The 9,533-nt window shown below is 34.0% G+C and overlaps 2 protein-coding genes across 2 annotated transcripts; both read right to left on the bottom strand.

The window, feature by feature from the left end:
• Positions 1-695: 695 nt before the first annotated feature.
• LOC125191618 (nascent polypeptide-associated complex subunit beta-like) lies at positions 696-2,848 on the bottom strand. The gene is made up of 6 exons (XM_048089010.1): positions 2,718-2,848; positions 1,919-1,986; positions 1,626-1,774; positions 1,467-1,523; positions 1,109-1,147; positions 696-1,029 (listed from the first exon to the last, which is right to left on the bottom strand). Exons 2-6 carry the CDS (start codon positions 1,984-1,986, stop codon positions 860-862), a joined length of 483 nt encoding a protein of 160 aa, XP_047944967.1. The 5' UTR covers positions 2,718-2,848; the 3' UTR covers positions 696-859.
• A 907-nt stretch (positions 2,849-3,755) lies between these two features.
• On the bottom strand, positions 3,756-5,941 carry LOC125196863 (basic transcription factor 3-like). The gene is made up of 6 exons (XM_048095522.1): positions 5,839-5,941; positions 5,042-5,109; positions 4,798-4,946; positions 4,635-4,691; positions 4,171-4,209; positions 3,756-4,078 (listed from the first exon to the last, which is right to left on the bottom strand). The coding sequence occupies exons 2-6, from the start codon at positions 5,107-5,109 to the stop codon at positions 3,927-3,929; spliced, it is 465 nt and encodes a 154-aa protein (XP_047951479.1). The 5' UTR covers positions 5,839-5,941; the 3' UTR covers positions 3,756-3,926.
• Positions 5,942-9,533: the final 3,592 nt, after the last annotated feature.

Raw genomic sequence — 9,533 nt, forward strand, 5'->3', positions numbered from 1 at the left:
TTCCAGCAGCCGGCGAGTGCTTGCTTCAGGGATTGCTCTGCTAACTATTTCAAATTCTCCAAGTTATCTGGAGCCGGGAATTATGAAAATTAAGTTATTTTGGGTAGATTTTTGTAATGACAGTTGATGATTTGAGGAAGAATGTCCTGTAATTCTGGAAGAGCCAGAAAAGAATTACAAATGAATTCAACTTCTGATATGTTTTACTCCATATTAGATGACAAATGTTAAACAAAGCAAGCTTTCATTGAGATAACGAAAGAACCAAAACAAACGGAGAATAACGAATGATCAAAGAAAATCAGATGATCAAAGACCAAGTATACGGTGTAATATTTGTAATGTGACTAAAATCCAGAGTTGTTTAAACCTTAAACACATGTATTAGAAAACTAATCTGGCGACAGAAACATACTCTTGTTTTGTGGAGACCCAGTTTAGACCCTAAAACATGAACAGATCTACATCTTGAATTAAAATTATGTCAAAATTGTTCTATTATCAATTTTATAAATTCCATAAACGTGACCCGTTACCACTATAATGCAAGACTCTTTTTTTTTTTAATCTAAATAAACATTTATCAACGTAACAACCAAAACATATACCAAGCCGGACTAGAATTCAGCGAATCTGAATCGATTTTTCATCTTATTGCAAAATCAAACCAAATGTAATTAGAAGGTCAACCGACATAAACCGAACAAGGCATATTGATTCAATCATATTTTGCTTACATAGAACGTTCATTCAAAATATGGTGACATAGAAACTAGCTTGCAAATAGGGCTCATAATGTAAGATCTTTCAGAAACATGGAAAATGTAAGCGACGGTCAAAAACTGGAAAATAGAGGTCCTCAAGAGGTCTGTTTGTGTTCCTCCTCTGCGGCAGCTTCAAACGTCTCACCAGCTACAAGTTCGGGTACATCGTCGTCGTCATCTTCACCAGTGCCAGAAGCTGTACCACCTGGTGCCTGCTTTTGGAACTGTTCTGCTAACTTTTTCAAATTCTCCAAGTTATCCGGACCTGAGAATTACATACAGTAAGAAAGTTTTAGTAGAGATTTTCCAGAAAGACACCAAAAGAAAGAATAAACTGCACTTACCCAACTGGTTGATGATTTGAGGAAGAATGTCCTGCAATTCTGAAAGAACGATAGAAGAGTTGCAACGAATTAAACTTCCATATAGTAAAGGTTAAAAGACTAATGTTGAACAAAGCAAGTTTTCTTTGATACAACAAATGTTGAGTTGAACATAACAGATATAGAATAACAAATGATACGCATCAAGAAAGAAAATCAGACGATCAAACGAGAGAAGTACTGTACATAGAGCCATATATGTGTAATGCTGGCCGTAAACAAGTCATGTTAAAGCCGTAATCTTTTTTGAGAGGGTCTTTAAATCTTAAATCAGCTATGTAAAGTAGGTTTTCGAGTCAACATAACCAAGTAAACATACTCTTGTTCTGAGGAGTGCCACTAACAACCCAGGTGTTGGCAGCAACAGATGCTTGGACTGAAAATAACAAAAAAAGAAAAATTAGAAAAAAGGTTGAAATAACAATTCAGATGAGAACGTGAGAGTATTGCATAAAATTAAAATCCCAGTAGCTCATACCCTTTGGATTGACAAACTGTATAACTACATCTTCCTTGAAAATATTAACTTCCTCGATTCCAGGTATGGCGTTCACTCCTACTCTCTTTAAGGTACTTTGAAGCCTTTTGTCATCTGTTGTGGTCGTTTTGTGTACAGCCTTCTTCTTTCTGCAAACCATAAATAAATGCTTTTGTTAAAACACAAACAGAGTAAAGTTGAAAGGATGCTTGCTCTTCTATAACTCATAGTCTTGTCTTGGCAACACAGTCAAAACTATAAATAAAAGTTGCTGCACATTATCAGGACCAAACCTTCTCATTGTACCCTTCCCGCCGGTGCGGACCGAACCGGCCATCTTCATTAATTTTTCAACATTCATCTGTAAAGAACAGCATAGAGAGTCAGATAAAACATCATAGTCTGTAATGTGTGCCGGTTACATATATATCTACAATAACTCAACACACCAACAAACAGAATCGCCATAACGAAGTCGTCCACAGGACTGCCTCTCACTCTAACAGTAATTCAGCACACATATAATATAATATAACAACAATAGACAAACATTTACAAGAACTTATGACCACAGCAATAAAGATCACATTTTGCAGCTAAAGGAAGAGCATCTCCATCATTTCAAGTGTAAAGATCACATTTTGCAGCTAAAGGAAGAGCATCTCTATCATTTCAAGTGTGCAAGACCACGAAAAAAGCACAAGTAAGAAAAAATACAATAAATAAAAGGGGACAACACAACAGAAATCATATGATGAGCAAATAATTACCACGCAATCAGAAAATAATGGGTACATGATACGCGCTTAATCCAAACATAAACTACAAGACCATCGCCTCCGACGAGAAATAAACCAACCAATCATGCCAAAAATTCTTATTCAGCGGGAAAAGAAACAAATCGCTAAACACCAACAGAGAAGAGAAGGAATACACTGATTTACAATCAAGGAAGTATAAGCAGGGTTTAAAAGTAGAAAACCTCCAGCATCGCCTTGCCCAACAGTATTAACAAAAGAAAGTAAATTCGAAATAAAACAAAACGCAAGCTGAAAGTAAATCTACATGCAAAGAAGAGAGAACGGCAATTACCTCTGCGAAAATGTTAAGAAGCACAGTGGAGAGAGAGGGAGAGGTGCAAGTGCCAAAGAGAGGATAACCAAATAGTAAAACCCTAGCCCCAAATGCAATTGCAAGAGCACAAACACGCTTTCTATGTTAATAGTCGCAAGTTTATTGATTACTCATAAATTTTAAGGGACCTATTGGTCCCTATAATCATAAATTTAGGCTAAAATTTGTTATTTTCAAGTATTAACATTAAAATTGGACTAAAATATCATAGATGTACATTTTTGTTTGTTATTTTCATCAATTACTATATCCTAATAGCTAATGTGCATATGGCTTTTTATCTTACACATTTATAGTTGTCCACGTTAAGTTATTCTTGAAGATATCTATTTGGATTGAGTTAGAAAATAACAAATACTATAGAATGTAAAATTTATGATATTTTAAATAACTTTTACATAGAAATTACCAAAATTTAGCCAAAGTTTGTGATTTTAGTGATCAATATATCTTATTTATAAAAATTTCCTTTGCATAGCATCGTAGATCTAACCCTTGAACTTTGTCAATTATACAAAACAACCCTACTTATTTTGTCCATTTTAAATTTAGAATAGTGTTTAAAATATATTAATTGTTTATTTAGATGATAGTACTAGTATATCATTGCGAATGCAATGACAAAATATACTACGGAGTAATTATTCCCTAAATGAGTTATCACCGCTACCAAACATTTAGTAAAATAGTCCTTGACTATAAATATAACACAACATCTACGTATATTGTATTTATATAATAGTTCTAAAATATTGTTCACTAGTTAACTAGTCAAATATCGTTAAGTTCAATTCATTTACTAACCAAAGTTCATGGATATATGTATATAAATAGGATCACTAACAATCAAGCATCAAAATGAAATTTAGCAAGAAAAAACTTCAAATGAATTACTATTAGTCATTAGAGTAGTCGGCTCTGGTGCTCAAGCTTGAGGATTACACATTAGGCCACAGAATACCAAATGAATGAGAAGACAAAATTACCAACTACTCATCAAAACATAATATCATACTTGAATGGCTATCATGGATGCTTCACTCAAAGCAAAGTGATATATGAATCGAGTAAAGCACGGTCGATTTGAGTTACTAATCTGAGACATAGACCTAGTTTCATCATAGACAAAGTATTGCAACAGATATTCCAAAACTGATAATAGAACCCTTAAGAGGTATCGGTATGTCCCTCTTCTGCGGCAGCTTCAAACGTCTCACCAGCAACAAGTTCGGGTACGTCGCCATTACCCTCTTCTGCAGCAGTAGCAGCCAGGAAATGTTCTGCTGTTAAATTTCTAAAATGCTGCAAGTTATCCGGGCCTGGAATTTTTGAAAATTAAGTTGTTTTAAGTACAGATATTTGTTAAAACTGTACATCACAAGTTAACAAACGAAAGAAAAACTACACTTACCCAACAGGTCAAACATATGTGGAAGAACCTCATGCAATTCTGAAAGAACAATAAAGGAAATACAAATGAGTTGCTCTTCTGATATATTTAGATAAGAAGACAAAAGTTGGATGCAGCAACCTTCCATTGAGATTTTAAAAAAGTTTCGAACATAAACAAATGGAGAATAACAAATGATGAGCATCAAGATAGAAAATCAGATAATCAAGAGAAAGTAGTATGTGTCATTTGTCATGCTGCCTACATACCAGGGATGCCTAAAGTCTCTAAACTATAAATTGAGAAATGAAGCTGTGTCATTTGTCATGCTGCCTACATAAAAGGGATGCCTAAAGACTCTAATCTATAAACTGAAAAATGAAGAAAACTAATCTGGTGACAGAAGTACTATCAGTTTATATGGACTTTTAGTTCAACCACATGGCCTATATAACGAAGGTTTCGAGTCAAAAGAGCTAACATACCCTTGGTCTGAGGTGTGCCACTAACAACCCAGGTGTTGGCTGCAACAGATGCTTGGACTGAAAATATCAAAATATAAAAATTAGATAAAAGGCTAATAATAGAGCAAATTAAGGATAAGAACGACAGGGCATTCGGTAAAATAAAAACACTAGTAAATCATACCTTTGGGGTTGACGAACTGTAACACAACATAGTCCTTGAAAATATTAATTTCCTCAATTCCAGGTATAGCATTAACTCCTATTCTCTTCAAGGTAGTTTGAAACCTTTTTTCATCTGTTGCAGTCGTCTTGTGTACAGACTTCTTCTTTCTGCAAATCAAGTGAATGCATTTATTAGAAACGCAAACAAGGCAATGTCATAAAGACTACAAATAAGATATTATTGCATATAATCAAGAACAAACCTTCTCATCGTACCCTTCCCACCAGTCCGCACCGAACCGGCCATCTTTGTTAGTTTTTCAACATTCATCTGTAAATAACAACAAATAGAGTTGTAGAGCAAGTCATGAGTCTGTACTGTATACATTTTTACACAAGTAGAACATGTCCGTTGATCACAATCGCCCAAGAGAAGTCATCCAACGGCCTATTATTCTAAGCACGAGTTCTACATTACATACAGGAAATTCAGAAAGACTACCCAAATTCACCGGGGAAGATATTGATTTCAAGCACCAGCATAGTTACATATTCACGCGTGTTTCCTAATACATTAGGCGTGAACATAAAAAAAACAGGCAAATGAATACGAACAAAACTAATCACAAGAACAATAAGTTCCACATTGTAAAATAAACCAATGCTACTTGACTACTTCTATCATTCCATATGTGCAAGATAACAATAAGAGGAAAAAATATCAAAAGAAGAGAAAAATAGATACACTAAATCAAAAGCACAACAAAATCAACAAATTATCACGCAATCAGAATAAAATTGATACTAGTAGCCATCGCATTCGCCTCTGATTAGAAATAAACAGATGATGCGAAAATATCTTATGCAGCAAGAAAAATGAACAAATCGCTCAACACAACAAGAAACCATACCAATTCCATTTAAGAAAACAGCATGCAGAGTTTAAGAGGAAAACCACCAGTAGAATACAAAAGAAACTAAAATCGAAAGCATAAAACCGAAGGCACGCTGGAAATCTACATGTAGTAGCGAAACAGGGACGATAATGAGCAGTGATTACCTCTGCAACACCTTCGGATTAGAGGCTGAGGAAGAGGAAAGCAAAATTAGACGAAAACCTCTAACTGAATAAAACCCTAGCGCCAACTTCGATCAGAATCATAACTACCACCTATATATCTGTACATATATATAGAGACGGGTGTTGAGCAAAATAAAAAGATTGCTATTAGTAAATTAGGAAATTAAAAATGTTTTATTTATTTGTGTGATAATTCAGAAAAATGAGAAGATTTTATTTACTTTTTTAGTTTGGCTGCAGACATTGTTTCTCACTGTTTTTTCGTTTTATTTACGTATATATATACTCTTTCTCTTCGTCATATTTATTGTTGATAAATTATCACTTTTAGTTATGCTTTTGTGTCTAATGTTTGTTATCACTATTTTTATTTCCATTCAAAGGTTTGGCTCCATTAATTGTTGTGGGGTTGCTTCAGTGTCATTAGCACGGAATTGTGGTCTCTGTTTCTATAGTTCGAGGTTAGTATTTCGAACATGAAAGTTCAGGTTTTGTACCTGATAATATTGTCCCATCTCAATCCCTCTGACGTACACATTTATAATAAACAAATATTCTTTCTGTTCCATAAACAAAATTCATAAAAATAATACTATCTCTACTTTTTCCTTTTACTTATTTTACTCTATCTCTTCATTAACCCACAAAACAACATATATAATCATTCTGAATACAAAGCATATATCATAAATAATTTCATTTCCATATGAAATTGCCTCTATAATCAATTTATTATTCTGTGACAAATCAAGCCTGGTATTTGTTCGAGATTTCCACTATGCCATATGATTGACCCGTAGGTCCCAATATGATTGACCCGTAAGTCCCATTGTAATTTGACCCGAAGGTCCCAATGTGATTTGAGCCGAAGGTCCCAATATGATTTGACCCGTAGGTCCCATTGTGATTTGACCCGAAGGTCCCAATATGATTGACCCGAAAGTCACAATATGATTTGACCCGAAGGTCCCAATATGTCCACTGTGCTTTCAAATCCAGGGCAAGATTGTCGCAGATCATCTTTAATTCAACGATTCAAGAAATTCTAATACCATAAATAAACTTAATCATAGCACCATTCATATATCTATTGCACCAATCACATATACATGTCATATTCCACAATTGATATTAAATAACACAACTATATCAGATTCATATAGTATAATCTAAATATTCACCCCAAGTCAATACATAGCAATTAACTACGTAACGCGCGTAAAATTAAAAGTGTGATTTATACACACCTGATCACGATAAATGGTAATCTAATCCAGTCTCTGATTCTATTTTCTGATCTACAACTATGTAGTATATACATGAAGGTTGTCTTCGGTTATTTTTCTTCAGGTTCACTTCTCCACCCGAAATAGTATAAAACAAATACCACCTATTTATCTAACTATATTTCTCCCATTCTCCTCCCCACTCTCTAATGTTAGCGTGAATTTATATTTTTTTCTATCCCTCTCTTTTTAATGATTTATTCTATATAATTAATGTATAGCTCAGCCTTGTCGACTAAGCTACTAATGCAATTTACACATGTCATTTCTTTAAAATACAATGTTCCATGCATGCATGCACTCACACAGTCACTATTATTTTTCCAAATAATTTCTTATTTAAGAAAATAAGTTATTTTCAGAATATATATCTACTAATGTTACACTCATAGTATACACGTATATGTAGTTATAATAATATTGAACTAATATATTCTATTACTTCAATTAATTTATAAAACTACATATATATTGTATGTGTCACACACACACACATATATAGATTTAACTATATTTTACCACAATCACCTCTTATTAAGTGTTATCCTCTATGATATATTTTTAATATATCCATTATGAAAATAACAACGTCAAGCGCAAAAAAAATAAAATATTAATGACATATTTTAGATTAGGGATGTTACAATTCTTCCCTTCTTTAAGAATTTTGTCCGCAAAATTAATTTCTCAACAAAGTTAATGCACTAAAAAAATTACCAAATCCATATAAGTCTCCACATCTTTCTCTCAAACTAATTAGTCATATACTCCGATATAATTAATAGGTTCTTTACATTTTCATTTATTTTTGAACACCTAAAAATTGTTTATAGCTTTGCTTCATAACTTAAATCTCAATTTAGGATTAGTTTCCTCTTCCTCTATGACAATGTTTTGTGAATAACACAACGTATATACATATATTTTCTGTAGATGATGACATACTATTAATCTAAAAACACATAAGTTCCTTTATCTGTAAAAATCACAAAAGTATAGGAGTAATATTAAGTTCTATTTTGATGGTGTCATACGATTCTTGCTATCAATATATCATGCAATTGCTATTATTAGCGGAAGGGAGCATAACCCAGTTCAATTCTTTAACACACCATTAAGAGTTTTATCCTTAAAATTAATTTTCAGCCATACATTATCGATACATGTACTTGTTTCACCTAGCAAAATCTATCATTTCCGTATAATATTACAAATACGTAAAATACTTATATTATTAAAACTGAAGCCAGACGGCTGCTCACTCTCTCCTCGATGAGATATGTTCAGAAATATCTACTCTCGATATGTCAAATGCAAATGCAACTTATAACCAACAAATTTTATATGTATAATGCATATTATCCCCACAAGATCATATCCCTGCTTTGATACCACTTAATGTCTGATAAGGCTCGTTTCATGCCTCGTTTAGGGTTAAAATTATGTGCATTTGGGGCGCTAATGTGCGTTTATGAGTTCAGGTGCGTAGTAAATCTGCCGGACCCGTAGGAGTTGCTGTTACCTGACCTGGCAGATGCAAAAGAGATGGAATTGAAGTAAAAATCAGACGTCGTCGTTCGGACCTGGGAGAATCAAAAGTTGGCGACAAGAGCAGAATGGAGTGAGAGCAAATTATTTTAAAGAGTCTTACTCAAGGGCAAGAGCGTCAAATCACCAGAGGGATACCCTAGGGATCAGAGCCTCACATATATAAAGAGCTCAACCTTGAAGAACAAGACATCCGGGGACAACCACTTCTACACTTTCCTAGCTCTAGCTCTAGTTCCACACTTCAAATTTTCATTTCGTCTGCTGCGCACTTGGATATGGAAGATTCTGGCCACCGTGGTTCTCATCATCATCGTTATTTTGCTGTGTAACACGGCCTTGTGAAGGCGAAGAAACAATCTTATTTGCTTTCGTTTAGTACTTTGTGGTTTTTAAGTTTCGCAACTTTAGCTTCTGACTTTGATCTACTGGATTTTCAGACTTATTTCGAGTTATTATGGAAGTTTATGTTTGCTTTTGGTTGGATATCTCTGAGTTTATATTTATTTCTTGCTTTTAGCTTTCGTCTTGTTATTGTTGGATGTTTGGAGCTGAAATATGTTGGTTTATTGATGGAGGTTGGGGATTTGCGTATAGAGATGTTTGGATTTGTTGAATCTTGGTGTTTTTGAGTTGGAGTTTCGCGTATTTGGTGTTTGCTGTTTACGTTGTACATGATTATGGCTGTTTACTTTCTGTTTCTGCATCCTTTAGGTCCAGTAGCGTAGATCTGTTAGTTTAGGCTTTAATTTCTCGTTTTAAGTCTAGATCTGAAGTTTGCTCTGTTTTCATGGTGTTTAAAACTCTGTTTTACCTGCTATTCTCGTTTGATTCCCGAAG

This window comes from Salvia hispanica, chromosome 6, assembly GCF_023119035.1.
Source record: "Salvia hispanica cultivar TCC Black 2014 chromosome 6, UniMelb_Shisp_WGS_1.0, whole genome shotgun sequence".
Classification (NCBI taxonomy): domain Eukaryota; kingdom Viridiplantae; phylum Streptophyta; class Magnoliopsida; order Lamiales; family Lamiaceae; genus Salvia; species Salvia hispanica.

Excerpts from the sequence above, each read along its gene's own strand:
- LOC125191618 (XM_048089010.1), bottom strand. The coding sequence starts at position 1,986 with ATGAATGTTGAAAAATTAATGAAGATGGCCGGTTCGGTCCGCACCGGC. Across the intron at positions 1,775-1,918 it reads GGGAAGGGTACAATGAGAAG|AAAGAAGAAGGCTGTACACA; the intron begins GTTTGGTCCTGA and ends TATGGTTTGCAG. Across the intron at positions 1,030-1,108 it reads TCAAATCATCAACCAGTTGG|GTCCGGATAACTTGGAGAAT; the intron begins GTAAGTGCAGTT and ends TGTAATTCTCAG.
- LOC125196863 (XM_048095522.1), bottom strand. The coding sequence starts at position 5,109 with ATGAATGTTGAAAAACTAACAAAGATGGCCGGTTCGGTGCGGACTGGT. Across the intron at positions 4,692-4,797 it reads ACAGTTCGTCAACCCCAAAG|TCCAAGCATCTGTTGCAGCC; the intron begins GTATGATTTACT and ends TGATATTTTCAG. Across the intron at positions 4,079-4,170 it reads ACATATGTTTGACCTGTTGG|GCCCGGATAACTTGCAGCAT; the intron begins GTAAGTGTAGTT and ends CAAAAATTCCAG.